Source organism: Saccopteryx leptura, chromosome 3, assembly GCF_036850995.1.
Source record: "Saccopteryx leptura isolate mSacLep1 chromosome 3, mSacLep1_pri_phased_curated, whole genome shotgun sequence".
NCBI classification, from domain to species: domain Eukaryota; kingdom Metazoa; phylum Chordata; class Mammalia; order Chiroptera; family Emballonuridae; genus Saccopteryx; species Saccopteryx leptura.
The window spans coordinates 80,572,529-80,595,558 of NC_089505.1; the positions used below are offsets into that span (position 1 = coordinate 80,572,529).

Genomic DNA, 23,030 nt, shown 5'->3' on the forward strand with positions numbered 1-23,030 from the left:
AGAGAGGACCTGTTTTCTTACCTTGTCCAGCTTGTAGAGGATGCTTGCATTTCTTAGACTGTGACCACATCACCTTAGCTTCTGCTTCCATGGTCCCATCTCTTCTGATTCTGAACCTACCTCCGTCTCTCCTAGGGATTCCTGGGATTACGTTTAGGGCCCACTCAGACAACCAGGATCATCTCAATTCAAATCAATCTGCAAAGTCTCTTTTGCCGTGTAAGGTGATGTGCTCACAGGTTCTGTGAATGTGGATGTGACAACTTTAGAGGATCTTATTCAGCCTAGCATACTTGCATACACCTATGCACAAGTCCATCCATCTCTAATATATATACTTACATATAAAATTATAGATAATACTATATAGTAGATACACATATGTAACATATAACCGTGTACAATAGTATATATATGAATACAGGTATAATCTGATGGTGGCCCCAGGTACCATATAAAAGCCATAACCTTTACAGTGACCTCTAAGTAGGGTGATCATATAATTTTCCATTTATGGCAAGACACTTGAGAATGCAAATGGACCCTATTAATAATTAGAGAATACCAGTGCACACCTGCAACCTGCATAATTTCATTAACCAATATCACCCCAATAAATTCAATAAAAACTTAAAAGAAAAAAAATTAAATAAAAGGATAAACGATTGGCTCAGCAGTAGAGCGTTGGCCTGGCGTGTGGAAGTCCTGGGTTTGATTCCCGGCCAGGGCACACAGGAGAAGCACCCATCTGCTTCTCCACCCTTCCCCCTCTCCTTTCTCTCTGTCTCTCTCTTCCCCTCCCACAGCCAAGGCTCCATTGGAGCAAAGTTGTCCCTGGCGCTGAAAATGGCTCCATGCCCTCCACGTCAGGTGCTAGAATGGCTTGGGGTGCAACGGAGGAACGGTCCAGATGGGCAGAGTATCGCCTCCTGGTGGGCTTGCTGGGTGGATCCCAGTCGGGCACATGCAGGAGTCTGTCTCTGCCTCCCTGCTTCTCATTTCATAAAAATACAAAAAGAAAAAAAAGGTAAATGAGAAGAAAAATTACAGAACACCAGGAGTAAACCAGGACCTCTAAGGCCCTATAAAATCTGCTTCCCCTCATCCCTTTTTGTCTCACTCCTTACCCCCACCCCACCCCCTCCAGCCACACCTGGCCCCTTCCATGTTCCTACAACACCCAGTGCACTCCCACCCAGAGCCTTCACACTTCCTGTTTCCTGTCAGCACTGTTTCTAAAATACCGTGCTCAACAAACACTTCCTGTACTACCCCCCTTTCCTGCTTCAGTCTCCTCTTTAGCAGTGATCACAGCCATCTAATGGACCACATATCTTGCTTGTTTCTTTTGTTTAATCATTTGCCTCATCCACTAGAATGGGAGGGCAATAGGGCAGGGATCTGAGTTGGCCCTCACCCCTTACAAACAACCATGCCTGGTGAGAGTTGGCACTGAGTGGAGGTACATGGAATGGAGGTGCTTGACTAGGAAACGGGAGGCTCCTAAGTATACTTGGGGGTTAAGCAGATGCCCCACACCCATGGGTACCTGATATCAATACATGGGAGTCCCGGATGACATGGAAATCTAGCCAAGCAGATCCATGCTCATGACCCATGGGTGTGCTAGAGTGGGGACGTACAATTATATGGGGGCCTGCATGAGAATCTAGGGGCCCCTGTGGTGGGCACAGAGAATACACATGGGTCTAAAAAAAATACACAGAGCCCTCAGGGGGCTTCTGGATGTTTCTCTGTAGGCACACAGAAGATCCCAAAAGGAGACAGAGAATCAAGCTGATTTGAAAACACCTGCCCTGGGCCGGGAGGGCCTGTGGGTAAGAAAAGGAGATCTTGGTGGGAGGGGGCTTGGGGGCCTGGGGAAACAGAGTGAGTCTAGTGGGCAACTCCCCAGATTCCTTCCTTCTCTCTGCCTCTGCCTCTGCCTCTCTCTGCCCCTCAATTCGTCCCATTTCCCCCGGCACCCAGGCCTCCACCTGGGTGTGTACCGCCTTAGATTCCTTTGTCCCTCTTTCCGCCGTTCTTTGCACGTCTCCCCGTTTCTTTCTCTCCAGTTGTTTTCCGAACCTCTCCTCCCTCCACCTGTCTCTCTTTCTGCCCCCGCCCCCCGCTGGCTCTTCCACACCTGGCTCTCCGCCTCTCTGACTCTCCTCCACCTGCTCCCTCTCTCTCTCTGCCTCCCTACAACCCTCTCCCCAATCCTCTTCTTTCTCTGCTTCCCCATTCTTTCCTTCTTTTCCGTCTCTGCCCCTCTCGGCCGGCCTCCTATGGCCCCGTCTCGTGATCGCGCCCCCGGCCCAAGCTCTGGTCCCAGCTCTCCCACCCCCCGCTCGGGTGGTCCCCATCTCTCTCGCTGCCATTTCTGTCTCTGTGTGGGACTTCACGTCCCTTTTGTGAAGCTGCATCCCTGCCGGTCGGCCGGCTCGGCATCTCTCCATCCTCGCTGCTCCGGCATCCGTCCCTCCCTCCCTGCATCCCCCCACCTACTCACCCTCCCTCCAGCTCCCAGGACCGCCCCCTGCCCCGCTCCCCACCCCTCCGAAAGGGTTAACTTTGGGGAAGGGCCCGGAGTCCCCGGATGGTGATGTCAGCGTGCGGGAGAGAAAGGACGAGGTGGCGGGGGGAGGCGGAGAGGAGGAGGAGGCGGAGGAGAGAGGGCGCGTGGGGGGGCGGGGGGGACCGCGGCCTGCAGCATCCGCCGGCCCGAACCTCAGACCCCCCCCGACGGGGGGAGGCACAGGAAGGGGGGGGCGGCCGGGAACGGGCTGGGGAGGGGGGGCCGCGCTGCCCCCCCGGGCCATGCTGACTCCCGGGGCCTGACCCCCCCCCGGGCCTGCCCCCCCTCCCCCAGCTTCGCGGCCCGCCGACTTGGGGGGGGCCCAGCCCAGCCCCCTGGGGACCCCCGGAGAGGTGGGAGGCAGCCGGGGGGGCCGGGACGGAGCGGTCGCCGGCCCCCACCGGAGAGACGGGGCCACCGGTCGCAGGGGGGGCGGCCGGGGGACTGGTCGGGCCGGGACCAAGGGCACCATGTCGTCTGGGGCCAAGGAGGGAGGCGGGGGCTCCTCCGCCTACCACCTCCCGCACCCACACCCACACCCACCCCAGCACGCCCAGTATGTGGGCCCCTATCGGCTGGAGAAGACGCTGGGAAAAGGACAGACAGGTGAGCCAGGGGAAGGGACACTTGGGGCGTTGGGGGGCAGAGGGCGGGACTCGGGTGTTCAAAGGTCAGGCAGACCCCAGGGTCCCTCCCAGAGAAGGGACCTGGGGTCCCGACTGCCTGGTCCCCAGGATGTAGGGTTGAAAGGTCTGAGACTCTGGGGTCCTGGGCAGGACCAGGTGGAGGAGGGTCTGGACTCCTGGAGGGGACTGGGACCCAAGGGGCTCCCACCTGATTGGGGCAGAGGTTGCAGGGGCTGCCGCGGCTGTGGGGAAGGGAGGCTGGCCTGCGGCCGGGCGGCAGTCCTGGGAGTGCAGGTACTTGGCGCAGTACAGCCGCAAGCAGGGTGACACGCTGGAGCGGCTGCACCAGGGAAGCTGCTTCCCTCTGCACTGGCCTCGGAAGGCCCCGTGAGGATGACAGGGACTGAGGCTGGACAATGGTGTCCACAGCATCTTCCCCCTTCCCCTGCATGCTAGCGGTGCGGGGACCAGGGAGAGAGGTAGAAGGTGCAAGGGAGAGGCAGACACCCCTGCAGTGGCTGTGGATGGGTGGTCACCCTTTGCTGTTGCTAAACGCTGGCCACCAGTCACGGCCTTTTCCTGCCCGGTGGGGGTGGGAGCTGAACACCTGTGTCCTGGGGTTGGGTCCAGGGTCTCGGTGAAACTGAAGGCCAGGGCCGGAGGTAGAAGGAGAGAAAGTCAGACCTACAGATCCTAGTGATGAGAGGGTGAAGGTGTTCCTGAGCTGAATCCCTGAGTTATGGGGAGGAAGGGGCCACACGCCTGGGGTCTGAGGGAGGAGGGGCTGGGGGCCTGGACCCCTGGGTCTGAGGGAGGAGGGTTTATTGTTGGGGTTTCCCTAGGAAGCGGCGTACCCTTGGGGTTTGCATGCTCCCAGCTACAGATGCAATGAACAGCAGATCAAAGAAGGGGACTGAGAGGTCAGGGTTTGGGAGAAAGTAGAGAAGATGGTTTGGGAAGGGGACAAGTATGAAATTACATTCCTCAGGAGATGTGAACTCTCCAGAAGATTGAAGTCCAGACAATGCAAGGAAGTGGTGGGTCAAAAGGGTGGGGGAGAGGGAGAAGGTTGAAGGAGGCAGTTGAGGAAGACCAGACTATGGAGATAGAGATGAACTTACACGGAGACCCGGAGGACAGAGAATCCGGGTGAGAATCAGTGGTTGTTGTGGGTGGATGGACAGCTAGGAGTAACAAAAATTAAACAACAGGGAGTGTGCGGAGAAGCTGTGTTGTGGGCATGGCAGCTGTGGGCCCCGAGGACTTCAGGTCAGAATGATTCAAGCCACTGCGAAACAGCCAGCTGGGGTAGGAGGAGGGGATGAGGTGGTGAGTGGGGGTTACTTAGGAGCCTGAGTGGAGGAGGGTGCTCGGGGAGCACACCCCACACCTTCAGTTCTGCACCTCAGGGCTGGTTAAACTTGGGGTCCACTGCATCACGGGCCAGAAGGTCGCCATCAAAATCGTGAACCGGGAGAAGCTGTCAGAATCAGTGTTGATGAAGGTGGGTGTGTATGTGTCAGGGGAGGGGGACACTTTGGAAATGGGGGAGGGAGAGTGGCCATTCCGACCTCTATTCTTCTGTCACCATCACCATGACCGCTGCCCCCCTCCAAAACTCCCCAGGTGGAGCGGGAGATTGCTATCCTGAAGCTCATTGAACACCCCCACGTCCTCAAGCTCCATGATGTCTACGAGAACAAGAAATATTTGTAGGTATTTATAGACACCCAGCCCCCTCATGCATCCTTCCCATGTTCCTAGAGTGGGATCTTTCTGGAAACAATGTCTAGCGGGACCTGGGGAAACTTGAGATCTCCAGGCTGGGCCTCGGTAGGCACAGTCCCTTCCCTACTGCACAGGGACACCCCCCTGTACACACTTAATCCTGATTATTCTCACACAAGACCTGGCTTGATGCTGAGGGCCCAATGGACCCCAGCGACTGGATTGCCAAGCCTGAGCCCGCCTGAGTGGGGAAAAGAGGCTGATCCAACCCCCTTGCATGCCAGCTCGTTTCCAACCCTCCTGAACTTCAGGGAATGGTCTATACTAGATAATCTGGATGCCCTCAGCCGGACCCAATTTACTAGGAACAGACTCCCCCGTTTGCTAGGAAATGAGACTGAGGGACTCTTGCCCCTTCTAAACCCCAACTCAGGCATTGGAGGCCTCCTCCACCCTCAACATGACTCTGGGCACTATGACTGGATATCCCAACAATGGGACTCCTTCGAAGTTCTGAGTCCCTATCTCAAAGTCAATTACCCCCTTAAGAAGGTTGGGGGTGGCATACAGCTGTCCAGGCTGCTGACAATAGGCCTTTTGTCTGGACTCTGGTGACCCAAGGGACAGCTGGGCTGCAGGAGAGGAAACAGGCCACTGCCCCACCACACAGTCCGGGGTGAACTAGCTCCAATATCCATAAGATGCTTTGGGGTGGGTTTCCCAGCCGGGAAGCTGCCAATGCCCCAGGGACTCATGGGAATTGTAGTCCTCAGGTTTCCCCAGGTGTGGCTGTGGCTACAGGAGTTGTCACTCCCAATGAGAGTTCTGCTTCCCAGAGGACTCAGCCTTCCAAGGATGTACAAAAATTGAGCTTTTGTTTCCCAGGGGCTGATGGTAGTGAGTGTTTTAACCTCCCAGAGACTCCTGGGATTTGGTGTCTTTAGAATGTAGGTGGCGGCTGATGGGAATAGGGTCTAGGTCCCAGAGCCTTATGGGAGTTGGTAGTTTTTTCCACTTCCCTGCAGCTGATGGGAATTGTAGTCTTTTCCTTCACAGAAGTTGACTTAGATTGGTACACACTGCCATGATTATTGCTAAGAATTAGTGAGAATTTGAGCTTCTTCATCCCAGAGGCTTATGGGAATAAACGGCTTGGCTTTCCAGGGGCTAATGGGTGTGTGTGTGGGGGGGGTCTTTATTTCCCAGAATCCTATGATAATGAGGGGGGTATCTCTACCCTCCAGGTACTAACAGAGTTGCCTTATCTCCTGAAAGAACTAGGAGTCAAAGTGTTTATACTCCTGAAGTTGACATAGTAGTATCTACTGCCCAGGGCAGATAGCAGTTGAATTTTGGCTTCCCATAGGCTGATAGAAAGAAAGGGCTTTATTTCCTAGGAACCTAGGAGATTAGGATCTCTGATTACTTATCTCCTAAGCACAACTATAAGTCAAAGTGTTGACCTGAATTGGACATGAGTATCTCCCTGATGCCCAGGGCTGATGGGAATTGAGTTTCCATTTCCCAATGGCTGATGGGAATTGGAGTCTCTTCCAAGGACTGATGGGAATGGGAATCCATTCTTCCCAGAAACCCATGGGAATTGGGGTTCTTTGCTTCCAGGGGCCAGTGGGACTGAGGTCTTGTGCTGGGGGCCAAGGGACTTGATGGAAGGGGAGACCAGATTCTTTGGTCTTCCACATGCCCCTTCCAGCCCTCTGCCCACTCCATGTCCCTCAGGTACCTGGTCCTGGAGCATGTCTCTGGAGGTGAGCTGTTTGACTACCTGGTAAAGAAGGGGAGACTGACCCCCAAGGAGGCCCGGAAATTCTTCCGCCAGATCGTGTCTGCACTGGATTTCTGCCACAGCTATTCCATCTGGTGAGGGGCACAACCACTAATCTGCTTCCAGTCTCTATGGATTCACTGTTTGGGATATTTCTTAGAATCCTATCATATGTGGCCTTTTGAGACTGGCTTCTTTCACTGAGCAAAACGTTTTCAGGGTTCATCCGTGTTGTAGCAGGTGTCAGGGCTGCATTCCTTTTCATAGCTGGGTAATATTTCATTGTGTAGATTGGCCATATCTGTTTATCCATTCACCACTTGATGGACATTTTGGTTCTTTCTCCTTTGGCCTATTATGAGTAACGTGGACATTCGTGTGCAGGTTTTGGTGTGTACCTGTGTTGTCTCTTCGGTACAGACCTAGGAGTGGAATTGTTGGGTCTTATAGTAACTCTACATTTAGCCTTTTGACTGGTTTCCAAACCAGTTGCACCATGCAACATCCCTGCCCGCAGTCTATGAGGGTTCCAATCTATACATCCTCACCAACACTTGTTATTATATGGCTTTTTTTTACTATATCATTGTAGTTTTGACTTCTATTTTCCAGGTGACTGATGATGTAGAACATCTGTCCATGTGCTTATTGGCCATTGGTAGATCTTCTTCAGAGAAATATCATGGAGATCCTTTGCACATTTTTAATTGATTTATCTGTATTTTCATTACTGAGTCATGAGAGTTGTTTATTCTAGGGACAAATCTTATCAGATGTATATTTTTCAAGTATTTTTGTCCTGTCGATGACATGCTTTTGTATTTTTATAACCTGTCTTGTGAAAAGCAAAATTTTAAATTTTGATAAGTCCAGTTGGTTGATCTTTTTTTTTTTTTTATGGTTGATGTTCTTTCTGTCTTATTTGAGACATCTTTGCCCACCTCAAGGTTGCTAAGGTTTTCTTCTAGAAGTTGTATAATTTTAGCTCTTGTGCATAGGCCAAGAATCCATTTCAAATTAATGTTTGTATATGGTGTGAAGTAGGGGTTGAGGGCATTTATTTTTTCATGGGCACAAAAGAGAGGGGACAGACAGGGTCAGACAGACAGGAAGAGAGAGATGAGAAGCATCAGTTTTTCTTTGCAGCACCGTAGTTATTCATTAATTGCTTTCTCATATGTGCCTTGGTCGGGGGGCTCCAGCTGAGCAATTGACCTGTTGTTCAAGCCAGCGACCTTGGGCTTGAGCCAGCAACTTTGAGCTCAAGCCAGCAATCATGGGGTCATGTTTATGATCCCACGCTCAAGCTGGTGAGCCTGCACTTAAGCTGGATAAGCCCGCGTTCAAGCTGGTGACCCAGAGTTTCAAACCTGGGTCCTAAGCATCCCAGGCTGACCCTCTATTCACTGTGTCACAGCCTGGTCAGGCACTTTTTTTTTTTGCATATGACATCCATATAAAAGATTGCCCTTTCCTCACTGATTTGCCTTCAGTTCTCAAAACAAAATATTAAATATGAACCCTTTATTGATTAATTATAGTGAAAAATGGATGCCTTCAGCTTGTCTTTTGACCTCCTCTGTTTGCACCCCTTCCTGTCTGGGATGGGTCTTGGAGATGGGATGGGGATCAGGGTGAGGGTGTCTGACTTGGGGGTAAAGCTAGGTGGTAAAAAGGCAGCCCATTTAAATTGTCAACACCTCCCTATTGACAAGACTATTAAAACCCTGACATTAAAAACACTGACCTCTAGGGAAGCCATTATCAATATTTAACAACCAGGATGACCCAGTTACTGACCATTTCCAACAGAAACTAGAATCCCTGGGTCCCCCCTTCCCCCAGACATTAACCCTTAATATTTGGCCCCAAGGAAGATAGGGAGTGGGTCCCAAGGGAGAAATCAGTGATAAGCTTGAGGCGGCAGTATTTTTTTATTACTTAGTAAGGAAATATTTTAATATTTAAAGAGCCAGCTGAATATCAGCGCCGCTTACCTCAAAAACTCTCATTTTGTGCATATCCAATTTTAGTATATGTGCTGCCGAAGCGAGTACTGCATATCCAAATATTTGTGGATAAAAGAATATGACATGTGGGGTCTCCTATAAAATAATCCAGTAGAAGGAGAACAAATATGTAAATGAGAGACCCATCCTGAGTTGATCATGGGGGAGGCCGGAGGATGACTAGGTACAGCGGGCTTCCCCATAGTCTTCTCACTACTTTGGGGCATGAATGATATTGTCTATAATCAAAGTTTCCAGATGTGTCCCCCTCTGAGAGATGGTGGATGGGGCCTAGGCCTCCGGGAGACCTGAGCCCCACCTGCCCTGTTTCAGCCACAGAGACCTGAAGCCGGAGAACCTGCTTCTGGATGAGAAGAACAACATCCGCATCGCAGACTTCGGCATGGCCTCCCTGCAGGTGGGAGACAGCCTTTTGGAAACCAGCTGTGGGTGAGTCCAGACACCCCTCCTGAGTCCCCAGGGAAGGGTGAGAAGCTGGCCAGAGGCTCATGCTATACATTTCTCCCTCAGGTCTCCTCACTACGCGTGTCCAGAAGTGATTAAGGTGAGTGTGGAGCAGAGGGAGGGAGGGAAGGAGGGGAGGAAGAAGCAGGATGGAGAGGTGAATATCATGGCTGGTCCTGCTCCCTTCCAGGGGGAAAAGTATGACGGCCGTCGGGCCGACATGTGGAGTTGTGGCGTCATCCTCTTCGCCCTGCTGGTGGTAAGATGCCCCTCACCCCTGCTGCCCCATTTCAAGAACAATCCTTCCTGGTGAGAGCACAGAACAAAAAGTTCCGTCCCCACCCCAGGGCTTGTCCCCTAAATATTTCATTGGTATCAGGATATGTGTGGTGGTTGGGGTGGGGGTGGGGGTGTATTCACCAGCAGACCAACATCCCAGAGCAAACTATTCAGTCACAGAACTATGGGATGCTCTAGGGGTCCCCCCAAGTGGGATAGGGGCCGCTAGGAAACCCTTGGAGAACTTGGGACAGTGGCTGGTCATTCGTCACCCAGGGGGCTCTGCCCTTCGATGATGACAACCTGCGGCAGCTGCTGGAGAAGGTGAAACGGGGCGTCTTCCACATGCCCCACTTCATTCCTCCAGACTGCCAGAGCCTCCTGCGGGGAATGATCGAAGTGGAGCCCGAGAAAAGGCTCAGTGTGAGTTGGGGTTGGGGGGGCCGGGATGGAGATGGGACAGGGGAAGGGACGGTGGGTGAGGAGGACAGAATCCCTAGGGGAATCTTGAGGATGGGTTTCCAGGACCGGCCTGTCAGTCTCTGGAGTGACAGCGAGGAAGGGAACACCCTGAAAAATCTGTCACTCCAAAAAGGGATAGACCAGGCCGGCTCTGGGAGGGCGCATGCGCAGACTTGCCCGCCCAGGCAGGATGCCACTGCACCTGAGAAGGTACCCAGCCTGGCGGGTCTTCAGTATGCTGCTCGCTAGTGTTCAAAGCAATACGCTCAATCGCCACTCGGGGGAGACATGAGCTATATTCCTGCCCTTGGTAATGAAGAGGGGGTTAGGGGGCCACTGTTAGGGACCCCCAGCACCACCCCATCAACTTTTATGGCAGCCAACTGTGACCATACCTCACTTCTCTTCCCTACGATCCCCCCTCACAGCTGGAGCAAATTCAGAAACATCCCTGGTACCTGTGAGTATGGTGGGGGGACTGGACACCTGGCTCCCTGGGGGGAAGAAGGGAGCGGGGTCCCAAATACCAGAGGCCCCCACCCAAAGCGGGATAGCCGCCGCTGGCTAGGGAGGGGGGTGCTGAGGTTTCTGAATGACGAGAGGCGAGGTACCGGACCTCTGGGTCCTAGGGGTGAAGACAGAGGTGTAAGAGAGTCAGGTCTGAGGGAGGGTGGGCGCTTAGACTCCTTGCATTGGGGGGGGGGGGGGGGGAGACTGGGATGAAGGAGAGGGTTCAAGTTCAGGTTTCCTGTCATGTTTCTCCCCCTCCCTAGGGGCGGGAAACATGAGCTGGATCCGTGCTTGGAGCCAGCCCCGGGCCGCCGGGTGGCCATGCGGAGCCTGCCGTCAAACGGAGAGCTGGACCCCGACGTCCTAGAGAGCATGGCTTCGCTGGGCTGCTTCAGGGACCGGGAGCGACTGCACCGTGAGCTGCGCAGTGAAGAGTAAGACACCTGGTCCACCAACCTCCCTTGGACAACCCGCTGCGGGAGGGGGGGGGGGGGGGGGGCTGGCCTAGGCGCAGGCGCAGACTCTCCAGACGTAGTGTCTTTCAAGTCTCACATGAAGCTGTTCCTGAAGGAACCACAAGGGGGCAGTAGGACCAGCAGGGAAAAGACAAACACTGCTGAAAAGTATTAACAGAAGTTGAGACAGATTTAGACGGTGCCTCCCATAGTACTTACATAGAGTAAGTGTTCAAATGTTAGATATTATTATTATTATTATTATTATTATTATTTTGAATAAAGGGAGATTGAGATGTACACCAAGACAAAGGAACCAATCATTTTGATACCTAGCAAAATGGCACTCTATATAGAAATACTGGATGGACCAATCCCCCAGAGAGCCACAGTTGCAGGGAGTGACTGAGACCAACCACTGGAACCTGACCTGTCCTCCCAATCATCTCCTACCTCCCCTAGAGAGAACCAAGAAAAGATGATCTATTATCTGCTTTTGGATCGGAAGGAGCGGTACCCCAGCTGTGAGGACCAGGACCTGCCTCCCAGGAATGATGTTGGTGAGAAGGCAGGATCACCCGGAGTCTAGGCCCCAGGCTTTCTGGGGGGCGGGGGTGTGTGTGTCTGCAGGACTTGTGTGACTTTAGTCAAAACTCTCTCTACTCGGGCCTCAGCGTCCCCATCTGTCTGAGGGCCACGTGCAGCTGGACAAATCAGTCTTTTACTCTGCACTCAGACCCCCCTCGGAAGCGTGTGGACTCCCCCATGCTGAGCCGTCATGGGAAACGGCGGCCAGAGCGGAAGTCCATGGAAGTCCTGAGCATCACAGATGCAGGTGGTGGTGGCTCCCCGGTGCCCACCCGACGGGCCCTGGAGATGGCCCAGCACAGTCAAAGGTGGGAACCCTGCCTCCCACAGTGGGACCTTCAGTCCTGGTTAGGGAGGGAGTCAGGTTTTAACCCCAGCACCACCTCCCTGGTGCTGTGTGATTGGGCCAAGTCACCTGCCCTCTCTGGGCCTCATTTCCTCATTGTGGAGGAGTAGGGAAAGAAGAGGACGTCTGAGCTTTTTGAAACCTACCCTCCTGATTTTTTTTTATTTTCTCCTGAAAACAGATCCCGTAGTGTCAGTGGAGCCTCCACCGGCCTGTCCTCCAGTCCTCTGAGCAGCCCAAGGGTAAGGCCAGACCCCCCCCCCCCCCCCATGAATAGAGAAGGGGTAAGAGGGGTGAAGACCCTGTGGAGCAAAGATCGAACAGCAGAAACTACAGTTCCCGTCAAGTCTAGAGACATTTTGCCTCTTGGCCTCCAAACGGCCAAAAGACCGGAAGCCTCATTAGTATTTTAGTCCATTGGCCATTTCCACCTCCATACGGTTGGGTTTTCAGTGTGTCTGAAGTGTTTTCATTTACACATTTAACCGACGCTAAATGAGCGCCTACTGTGCCCCAGTTTTTGCTGGGTTTACAGCAGGGAAGGGGGAGGAGAAATACTAGGATTACAAGGACGAGATCGCATTGGGCCGCCTGCGTGAGTGTGTACAAATGGGCGCCCAGCGCCTCCTGGGAGTTGTAGTCCGTCCTCACCTTCCTCCACTCCTCCGCAGAGTCCAGTCTTTTCCTTCTCACCGGAGCCCGGGGCTGGAGATGAGGCTCGAGGAGGGGGCTCCCCAACTTCCAAAACACAGACGCTGCCTTCTCGGGGTCCCAGAGGTGGGGGCGCCGGGGAGCAGCCCCCGCCACCCAGTGCCCGCTCCACGCCTCTGCCTGGCCCCCCAGGGTCTCCGCGTTCCTCTGGGGGGACACCCTTGCACTCGCCCCTGCACACTCCCCGGGCCAGCCCCACCGGGACCCCGGGAACGACACCACCCCCAAGCCCCGGCGGTGGTGTTGGGGGAGCCGCCTGGAGGAGTCGTCTCAACTCCATCCGCAACAGCTTCCTGGGTTCCCCTCGCTTTCACCGTCGCAAGATGCAGGGTACGGGGTCCTTTGTGGCTCAGGGGCTTGGAGGGCTAGCATCTGGGTTCCGGGAGCAAGGTGTTGGGACCCGGATTCCTATATCGTAGGATGAGGTGGGGGTTGTGAGCAGAGATGCAGGTATTGGGTTGAGAGGAGGTGGGGCCTCCCTCTCTAAAGGACACGCCCCTTTGGTACTCTGGCTCACTTTCCCATTGGTTCCTGGAAAGCCCAACCCCAAGGGGCGTGGCCTAAGGCGGGGCAGCATCCCTTGCCATTTGGGGTTTAGCTCCTGGGCGGGATGACTGGGTCTCAATGGACCCCTTGGTTGGAGGCGACTGCTGGCCTGTGTGCTGTTCGTGAGGATGATGGACAAGTGTTGACCTCTCCCCTCCCCAGTCCCCACCAACGAGGAGATGTCCAGTTTGACGCCAGAGTCCTCTCCAGAGTGAGTGACACAGGGAAGGTAAGGGATGGAGGGGGTTTCTCGTTCCCTTAGCCCCCTCCTGACCCTCTCACCTCCATCCACAGGCTAGCAAAACGCTCCTGGTTTGGGAACTTTATCTCCTTGGACAAAGAAGAACAGATATTCCTTGTGCTAAAGGACAAACCTCTCAGTAGCATCAAAGCGGACATCGTCCATGCCTTCCTGTCGGTGAGGGGCGGGGGTCCCCACACACCCTGGCCACCACAGAACTCCAGTTCGTAGCAGCCCCGTGGTTCACCACCATGACCCTAGCCTAACTTCCTACTACTGGGGCTCATGGGATTGTTAGTTTTCCAACCAGAGTTGGGTTTGATCATTCTGGGAGCAGGGAGGCAAGAGAGGTTTGTTGTGTCCTAGGGCCTGGAAGTGATAAAATAGGACCCTAAGTAATAATTCCCCATGTATTAGTATCCCCTGAGGACTGATGACTTGACATTTCATATCATTTCTTTGGGAATCAGTTGCTCAATCATTCATCTTATTTAAACCTGTTCATAGTTAGGGCCGAAAACACAAATCCCAGCAGGCGGCCTAGCGTGCGGAGGACCCGGGTTCGATTCCCGGCCAGGGCACACAGGAGAAGCACCCATTCGCTTCTCCACCCCTCCGCCGCGCTTTCCTCTCTGTCTCTCTCTTCCCCTCCCGCAGCCAAGGCTCCATTGGAGCAAAGATGGCCCGGGCGCTGGGGATGGCTCTGTGGCCTCTGCCTCAGGCGCTAGAGTGGCTCTGGTCGCAACATGGCGACGCCCAGGATGGGCAGAGCATCGCTCCCTGGTGGGCAGAGCGTCGCCCCATGGTGGGTGTGCCGGGTGGATCCCGGTCGGGCGCATGCGGGAGTCTGTCTGACTGTCTCTCCCTGTTTCCAGCTTCAGAAAAGTGAAAAAAACAAAAAAAACAAAAAACAAACAAACAAACAAAAACAAATCCCAGCAGGCAATGGGCATTCTGCTGCCTTTCCTTATATACTGTATATTTTTTTTGCCCTAGTGGATGATGGGACTTGTAGTTCCTTGGGCAAAGTCAGCTGTAGGGTTGGTTTTCCATTCCCCAGAACCAGGTCACTAGCCTCACTCCCTTCTTGTGCTCCCACCTCTTTCAGATCCCCAGCCTGAGTCACAGTGTGCTGTCACAGACCAGCTTCAGGGCCGAGTACAAGGCCAGCGGGGGCCCCTCCGTCTTCCAGAAGCCTGTCCGCTTCCAGGTGGACATCAGCTCCTCTGAGGGACCAGAGCCCTCCCCGCGACGGGATGGCAGTGGCGGTGGTGGCATCTACTCCGTCACTTTTACTCTCATCTCCGGTAAGCTTCTCAGGACTAAACTGTCCCGGTGTTTAGGATGTGTAAGACATCTGAGATAGGAGAGCAGCCCAGAGGGCAGCGTGAAGTAGGAGGAGATTGTGCCCAGCTAGGCCGATGTGAGCCCAATCCTCGTCCATACTCACTCATCATCTCCTTCCCCCTTTTCTCATCCACTTTTAATCTCGTAACAGGATTTATGACGTGCTTTACTCAAACGATTTTTTTTATATACATTTTATTTTCTTTCTATTTTTTTTTTTTTTTTTTTTCTTTTTCTGAAGCTGGAAACGGGGAGAGACAGTCAGACAGACTCCCGCATGCGCCCAACCGGGATCTACCCGGCACGCCCACCAGGGGCTACGCTCTGCCCACCAGGGGGCGATGCTCTGCCCCTCCGGGGCGTCACTCTGCTGCGACCAGAGCCACTCTAGCACCTGGGGCAGAGGCCAAGGAGCCATCCCCAGCGCCCGGGCCATCTTTGCTCCAATGGAGCCTTGGCTGCAGGAGGGGAAGAGAGAGACAGAGAGGAAGGAGGGGGAGGGGGTGGGGGTGGAGAAGCAAATGGGCGCTTCTCCTATGTGCCCTGGCCAGGAATCGAACCTGGGTCCCCCACACGCCAGGCCGACGCTCTACCGCTGAGCCAACCGGCCAGGGCCTATTTGTATTTTTTATTTAGTGAGAGGAAGGGAGGCAGAGACAGACTCTCGTGTGCACCCTGACCAGGATCCACCCAGCAAGCCCAGTAGGGGGCGATGCTCTGCCCATCTGGGGCCCTTGCTCTGTTGCTACCAGAACCATTTTTTTATTTTTTTTTCTGTATTTTTCTGAAGTTGGAAACGGGGAGGCAGTCAGACAGACTCCCGCATGCGCCCGACCGGGATCCACCCGGCACGCCCACCAGGGGGCAATGCTCTGTTCATCTTGGGGCGTAGCTCTGCCACAATCAGAGCCATTCTAGAGCCTGAGGCAGAGACCACAGAGCCATCTTCAGCACCCGGGCAAACTTTGCTCCAATGGAGCCTTGGCTGCGGGAGGAGAAGAAAGAGACAGAGAGGGAGAAGTGGGGGAGGGGTGGAGAAGCAGATGTGGGCTTCTCCTGTGTGCCCTGGCTGGGAATCGAACCCGGGACTTCTGCATGCCAGGCCGACGCTCTACCACAGAGCCAACTGGCCAGGGCCTACCAGAACCATTTTTTAGCGCCTAAGGCGGAGGCCATGGAGCCATCCTCAGTGCCCAAAGCCAACTTGCTCTAATCCAGCCATGGCTGTGGGAAGGGAAGAGTTGAGAGAGAGAGAGAGAGAGAGAAAAGTGAGTGGCGGAGGGGTGAAGAAGATGGGTGCTTCCCCTGTATACCCTGACCAGGAATTGAACCTAGGGCATCCATATGCCAGGCCAACGCTCTGCCACTGAGCCAGTTGGCCAGGGCCATCAAACTTTTTTTTTTTTTTTTGATGTATTAGCAATCACTCACTTTGCGGAGAGAAAAACTGAGCTCTAAAGAGGTAAACGGACTTGATCAAAGTCATACTGCACACTATGACAGACCTGTGCTCTTCTTGTGACTTTTTTTTTTTTTTTTCAGGGACAGAGAGAGAGTCAGAGAGAGGGATAGATAGGGACAGACAGACAGGAACAGAGAGAGATGAGAAGCATCAATCATCAGTTTTTCGTGGCGACACCTTAGTTGTTCATTGATTGCTTTCTCATATGTGCTATGACTGCGGGCCTTCAACAGACCGAGTAACCCCTTGCTCAAGCCAGTGACCTTGAGTCCAAGCTGATGAGCTTTTTGCTTAAGCCAGATGAGCCCGTGCTCAAGCTGGCGACCTCAGGGTCTCAAACCTGGGTCCTTTCGCATTCCAGTCCAACACTCTATCCACTGCACCACTGCCTGGTCAGGCTCTTCCTGTGACTTTAAGACTGTATATCAGAAGAGCCAAAACATAGGGTGCCGCTTTCAGGCCATTCCCACACCCAGAGCAGACATCACCAATCGACCACCTCACTTTTTCCTGTGAGCTCAGTCTAAGCCAATCAAGGGTTGGCACAATAGAACCACAGAAATGCCTTGTTTCCAATTCTACTTTGTTCCTGAGTTCTGATAACAAGAGATTGGAGAATTAGGGGTACCTCTATTTGTTCTCCTTGTCACCAATCTTAATGTCACAACTGGAAGATGAGCTTGCTTCCAGAGTTTCTAAACCAGGCTGCTGTGGAACACTGGGGGTTGTTATATTACCAGAATGAATTATGGCTTTTTTTTTGAAGACTAATAGGCAGGCTGTGGCCAGATAGCTCAGTTGATTAGAATGTCATTCAATGTGAAAAGGTTGCAGTTCAATCCCCAGTCAGGGCCCATACAGGAACAGATTGATGTTTCTGTCTCTCTCTCTTTTCCTCTGTCTCTAAAATCAATCAATAAATAAATGTTAGGCCCTGGCCCATTAGCTCAGTTGGATAAGAGTATCATCCCAAAATGACAAGGTCGCGGGTTCGATCTCCGGTCAGGGCACCCAAGGGAAGCAACCAATGAGTGCATGACTTGAGTGGAACAACAAATGATACTCTTCTGCTTCCCCTCTCTCTCCCTTCCTCTCTCTGTCTCTTAAAAACTAAAAAATTGCCTGACCAGGTGGTGGCGCAGTGGATAGAGCGTCAGACTGGGATGCGGAGGACCCAGGTTCGAGACCCCAAGGTCGTCAGCTTGAATTCAGGCTCATCTGGTTTGAGCGAAAGCTCACCAGCTTGGACCCAAGGTCGCTGGCTTCAGCAGGGGGTTACTCGGTCTGCTGAAGGCCCGCGGTCAAGGCACATATGAAAAAGCAATCAATGAACAACTAAGGTGTACCAACGTAAAGCTAATGATTGATGCTTCTCATTTCTCTTCGTTCCTGTCTATCCCTCTCTCTGACTCTCTCTGTCTCTGTAAAAAAAAAACAACAACAACAACAACAAAAAACACTAAAAAATTAAGTCCTGGCCAAACAGCTTGGTTGGAGCATTGTCCTGGATTGCAGAGGTCGCAGGTTCAATTCCTGGGTCAGAGCACATACAGGAGCAGCTTGATGTTCCTGTCTCTCTCCCCCAGCCTCAAAATAAATAAATAAATAAATAAATAAAGACATTTTTAAAAAGTAAACTAAGAGGCAGAAGGTTCTCAATTATTTATTTATTTATTTATTGTGACAAAGACAGAGAGAGGGACAGATAGACAGGAAGGGAAAGAGATGAGAAGTATCAATTCTTCGTTTCGGCACCTTAGTTGTTCATTGATTGCTCTCTCATATGTGCCCTGACAGGAGGGTTTGGGGGGCTGCAGCAGAGCAAGTGACCCCTTGCTCAAGCCAGCGACCTTGGACTCAAGCTGTTGAGCCTTCCTCAAACCAGATGAGCCCTTGCTCAATCCTGCAACCTCAGGGTTTCGAACCTGGGTTCTCCACATCCCAGTTCGACACTCTATCCACTGTGCCACCACCTGGTCATGCCAGAAGGTTCTCAATTTTAAGATTTTCTTTCTTCCCGTTGATTTTTCTTACATTTCTGGCTCTTCGTGACCTCCACTAGACATTATTAAGTAATAGAATCTATTTAAATAGAAAACACCATTACTGTAAGTCTACCGTTACTTAGTTCCATTTGCAAAACCATGGATTAATGGCTGGCCCCAAAAGAATGGGAAGGAGTTGAGTTCAAAAGAATAAGGATCGCAGGCAGGGATTATAGACACGACCCCATGGTCGCTGGCTTCAGCACAAGATTCCTGACTTGTGCAAAGGGTCACTCGGTCTGCTGTAGCCCCCTAGTCAAGGCACATATGAGAAAGCAATCAATGAACAACTAAGGAGCCACAACGAAGAATTGATACTTCTCATCTCTCTTCTTCCTGTCTGTCTGTCCCTCTCTGTCTTTCTCTCTGTCTCTCTCTGTCCCTGTCTCAAAAAAAGAAGATTCCTGCCCTGGTTGGGTACCTAGGGTGATTAGAGCATCGTCCCATTTGGGGGTTCAATCCCTGGTCAGGACATATAGAACAGAGCTTTCTTTCTCTCTCTCTCTCTCTCTAAAATCAATCAATACGTTTTTAAAAGGAGAGAGAGAGAAAGAAGGAGAGTTGGGTGGAAGGACTGGATTACACAGGGTGGAAGGGCTTTCTTTGTCCCTGCCAGTCCCCAAGTCACCCTGTTTCCCTTCCCTTTCCAGGTCCCAGCCGTCGGTTCAAGCGCGTAGTAGAGACCATCCAGGCGCAGCTGCTGAGTACGCATGACCAGCCCTCCGTGCAGGCCCTGGCAGGTGGGCAACAGGGCACTGAGGGGACACTCCATGCTGGCCTGGTGACCGAATGCTGCAGCACTCGGTGTGCAGGCGGGGCTTTCGCTGTGGAGACATGAGCCCCCCCCCACCCCACCCCTGTCGGTGCTTTGGGGCCTGACCCGCAGAGCAGTGAGTAGGTTCCCGGAGAAGCGGGGCTGGCTTTGGGGAGCCCAGCCTCACCTGGGAGCACTGCTCTGTGCTCTAGGGGGCTGTGGCTTCGTAGATGCCAGCCTCGTCATTAGGGAGCAGAATACCCTAGCAACCAGAGACAACCAGAATTCCTAAGTAAAGCATCCTACTCAGCCCCACTCCTGAGATATGGTAGGAAAAGGGGTCCCCTAGTTCCCAGGCTGAAACGGAGCAGGCAGATAGCACGCCAGCCACGAGGCAGGAGCCCAGGTGTCCTTGTCACAAGAGAAGGCCAGCTGCCAGGGTCAAGCCTGCTCAAGAGCAGCAGTAGTTCCAACTGGGGGCCCATTTTGCTCACATCAGAAATGACATGGTTCATATCCAGGTGTCCCAAGGGCCAGGCCATGCTCCCTCCTGGAGGCTGGGGGTGGGGGTATCTGGTTCTGCCTCCCCAGAGGCTACAGGCCCAAATTCCTTTGCTTGTCTCCCCTCTTCGCACCTGGTGACATTGCACTTTCTTTGTATTTTTCTGAAGTAAGAAGCGGGAGGCAGAGAGACAGACTCCCGCATGTGCCTGACCGGTACCCACTGGGCATGCCCACCAGGGGGCAATGCTCTGCCCATCTGGGCCCTTGCTCCGTTGCACCCAGAGCCATTCTAGCGCTTGAGGGTAAAGGCCATGGAGCCATCCTCAGCGCCCGGGCCAACTTTGCTCCAATGGAGCCTTGGCTGCAAGAGGGGAAGAGAGAGACAGAGAGGAAGGAGAGGGGGAAGGGTAGAGAAGCACATGGATGCTTCTCCTGTGTGCCCTGGCCGGGTATTGAACCCGGGACTTCCACACGCTAGGCTGACGCTCTACCGCTGAGCCAACCGGCCAGGGCTGACATTGCACTTCTTGAAGGTCACATCTCTCGTTGTTGCTGACCTCACCTGGGAAAGATTCTTATAAAGACCCATCAAATTTACTTCAGATAATACAAAATTACCTCACCCTCTCTGAGCTTTAACCTTAGTCACAACTGCAGAGTCCCTTTGGCCTTATCATGTCACATAGTCCCAGTGCTGAGCACGAGGAAGTGGACATCTTTAGGGAGAGCATGGTTTACCTGACCATAGCTCCCCAGGGGACATCCGGCAATGTCCAGAGACCTTTCTGATTGTCTTGATTTTGGGGGGGAAGGGAGTTTCTATTGGCATCTTGTGGGTGGAGGCCAGGGATGCGGTGAAACATCCCAGGGTCCACAGGATGCCCCCACACCTGGCCCCAAGTGTCAATAGCAGGCAGGGAGCGGAGAAACCCTGCCCCATGAGTCTCCACTGGGCCTGGATGCCTGGAGCAATCAGAATTCAAGTTAGGCCCCCGGAATCTTTCTAGACCTCGTTGCCATGGCAAGACGGCCTTAAAAGCCAGGGGTTCACAAGAGGGCACACTCTCAAAGGTAAAGGACCAACCTGGTGTAGGGGGTCACCTTCTGTTCACCTAATGACATAGTTCATATCCAGTCCTTGTTGCTATGACAAGGACTCCAGCTATGGTTTTTTTGTTTGTTTTTTTTACAAAGACAGAGTCAGAGAGAGGGATAGATAAGGACAGACTGACAGGAACGGAGAGAGATGAGAAGCATCTATCATCAGTTTTTCATTGCGACATCTTACTTCCGTAGTAGTCAACCTGGTCCCTACTGCCCACTAATGGGCGTTCCAGCTTTCATGGTAGGCGGTAGCGGAGCAATCAAAGTATAAATAAAAAGATAGATTTAACTATAGTAAGTTGTTTTATAAAGATTTATTTTGCTAAACTTAGCAAAAATCCGACCTAAAGTACTTGGTAAGTAATTATTATTATATGCTTTAACTTGCTGTAACTCAGCTTTATAAATTTTATAAAGTAAAGTTACTTCCCTACTTTATAAATCACCATTACTGTGGAACCGGTGAGCGGTTAGAAAATTTTACTACTAACAGAGATATAAAAGTGGGCGGTAGGTATTAAAAGGTTAACTACCCCTGCCTTAGTTGTTCATTGATTGCTTTCTCATATGTGCCTTGACTGCGGGCCTTCAGCAGACCAAGTAACCCCTTGCTCAAGCCAGTGATTTTGGGTCCAAGCTGGTGAGCTTTGCTCAAACCAGATGAGCCCATGCTCAAGCTGGCAACCTTGGGGTCTCAAACCTGGGTCCTCTGCATCCCAGTCTGACGCTCTATCTACTGCACCACGGCCTGGTCAGGCAATCAGTGAGTCTTAAAGGGGCTGATCCCTGCTAGGGGATCTCAGATACTGTTCTGGGCCCTATAGAAATTGCTTAATGAACAAACTGACAACCCCAGTCCTAGTCTAGGGAACTGTGGCCTCAACAAAACGGTGACCCCAGTCAGGTAGGTCTTATGGGCGGGGTGGGGGGGGAGACCCCTGGGCAATCTGTTTTAGGTTCTCCAGGCTCCATTGATGAGGAACATACCCCCTAACAACCAGAGTAGTGGAAGGGAAGGGGGGACCCTCTGACTGTGACATGTGGTACTCAAATCTCTTACCTGTTGCCACACAAGCTGTCCCTTTGCAAACAGTGTTATTATAACCAGAGTCTCTAAGACTGTCTTCTCCTGAAGTCACACAACAAGGTCTTACTCAGACAAACAGCCTGGTTTCCAAAGCCACAAGGGCCAGAGGGGGTATAAAAGATATGACCTGGGCCCTGGCCCATTGACTCAGCGGTAGAGTGTCAGCCCAGCGTGTGGAAGTCTCAGGTTCAATTCCCAGCCAGGGCACACAGGAGAAGCACCCATCTGCTTCTCCACCCTTCCCCTTCTCCTTTCTCTGTCTCTCTTCCCCTCCCGCAGCCAAGGCTCCATTGGGCAAAGTTGGCCTGGGCACGGAGGACAGCTCTATGGCCCCATCCTCAGGCACTAGAATGGCTCCGGTTGCAACGAAGCAACGCCCCAGATGGGCAGAGTATCACCTCCTGGTGGGCATGCTGGGTGGATCCCAGTCAGGCGCACATGGGAGTCTGTCTCTCTGCCTCCCCACTTCTCACTTCAGAAAAAAAAGAAAAGAAAAAGATATGTCCTGCTCTCGGGTTGCCAGGCCTGGTTGCTGACCAGTGTCCTGTCCCCCTAGCAACCATGTTGGGAGGTTGGGCCTCAACACATGTTACCAGAGTACCCTCCCTGGAGTGTGGCAGTCTCAGGGCTGCTGAGACCCGTGGGTAGACGGAACCACCATGCTGACTGCACAGCCCCGGAGCCCATGCCAAACTGCTTCCTCCCCCACAGACGAGAAGAACGGGGCCCAGACCCGACCAGCTGGAACCCCACCACGGAGCCTGCAGCCTCCGACCAGCCGCCCCGACCCCGAACTGACCGGCTCTCCCCGCCGAGGCCCCCCCAAGGACAAGAAACTCCTGACCACCAACGGGACCCCTCTGCCCTGACCCCAGGGGGCCGGGGAAGGAGGGGAGCCCCCTCCACCCCCCTTCCCTGCCCCCCAACTGTGAATCTGTAAATAGGGCCCAAGGAATACATAGGGAGGGGGGAGACACAACAAACCTGGCCTTGCCCTGCAGGGATGGGGCCCAGGTGGCTGGCCGTGCCCAATGTGGGGAGGGGGTGGTTCTAGGGGGGGACTCAGGGTGGGAGCTGTTTCTATTTTATTTATTGATTAAGTTATTATTTTATTTATTGATCAATCTCTCTGTGGGATGAGATGGGGAGGGACAGGGGCTGGTTGGGGTGGCTTAGCAGATCCGGACGGACAGGGCCATCTGTCCTTGTGTCCTCCCCAACAACGCCCCCTTTCCTGGGCTCTCCTCCCCCTGATCCTGCCCCTCCCCCTCCCCCCACGACCTTCTGTACGGATTTGCTCTCCGGAAGGAATTCTGATTTCGCGTGATCCTTGCCTGCGTCCGTGTTTCTGATTCCGCCGGCGGCAGAAAAAAAGAAAAGAAAAAGTTAATAATAAC

General features: G+C 53.0%; 1 protein-coding gene across 2 annotated transcripts; it reads left to right on the forward strand.

The window, feature by feature from the left end:
• Window positions 1-2,795: 2,795 nt before the first annotated feature.
• BRSK1 (BR serine/threonine kinase 1) lies at window positions 2,796-22,960 on the forward strand. Of its 2 annotated transcripts, XM_066374510.1 has the most exons (19): window positions 2,796-3,184; window positions 4,614-4,708; window positions 4,831-4,916; window positions 6,673-6,813; window positions 9,061-9,177; window positions 9,259-9,292; window positions 9,383-9,451; window positions 9,748-9,894; window positions 10,362-10,393; window positions 10,707-10,877; window positions 11,361-11,458; window positions 11,635-11,794; window positions 12,014-12,074; window positions 12,504-12,873; window positions 13,252-13,300; window positions 13,384-13,507; window positions 14,439-14,637; window positions 18,835-18,924; window positions 22,345-22,960. In XM_066374510.1, the coding sequence occupies exons 1-19, from the start codon at window positions 3,049-3,051 to the stop codon at window positions 22,500-22,502; spliced, it is 2,337 nt and encodes a 778-aa protein (XP_066230607.1). In that variant the 5' UTR covers window positions 2,796-3,048; the 3' UTR covers window positions 22,503-22,960. The 2 variants fall into 2 exon arrangements, with proteins under 2 accessions (XP_066230607.1, XP_066230608.1); XM_066374511.1 differs by lacking the exon at window positions 2,796-3,184 and having other exon boundaries at window positions 4,831-4,920.
• Window positions 22,961-23,030: the final 70 nt, after the last annotated feature.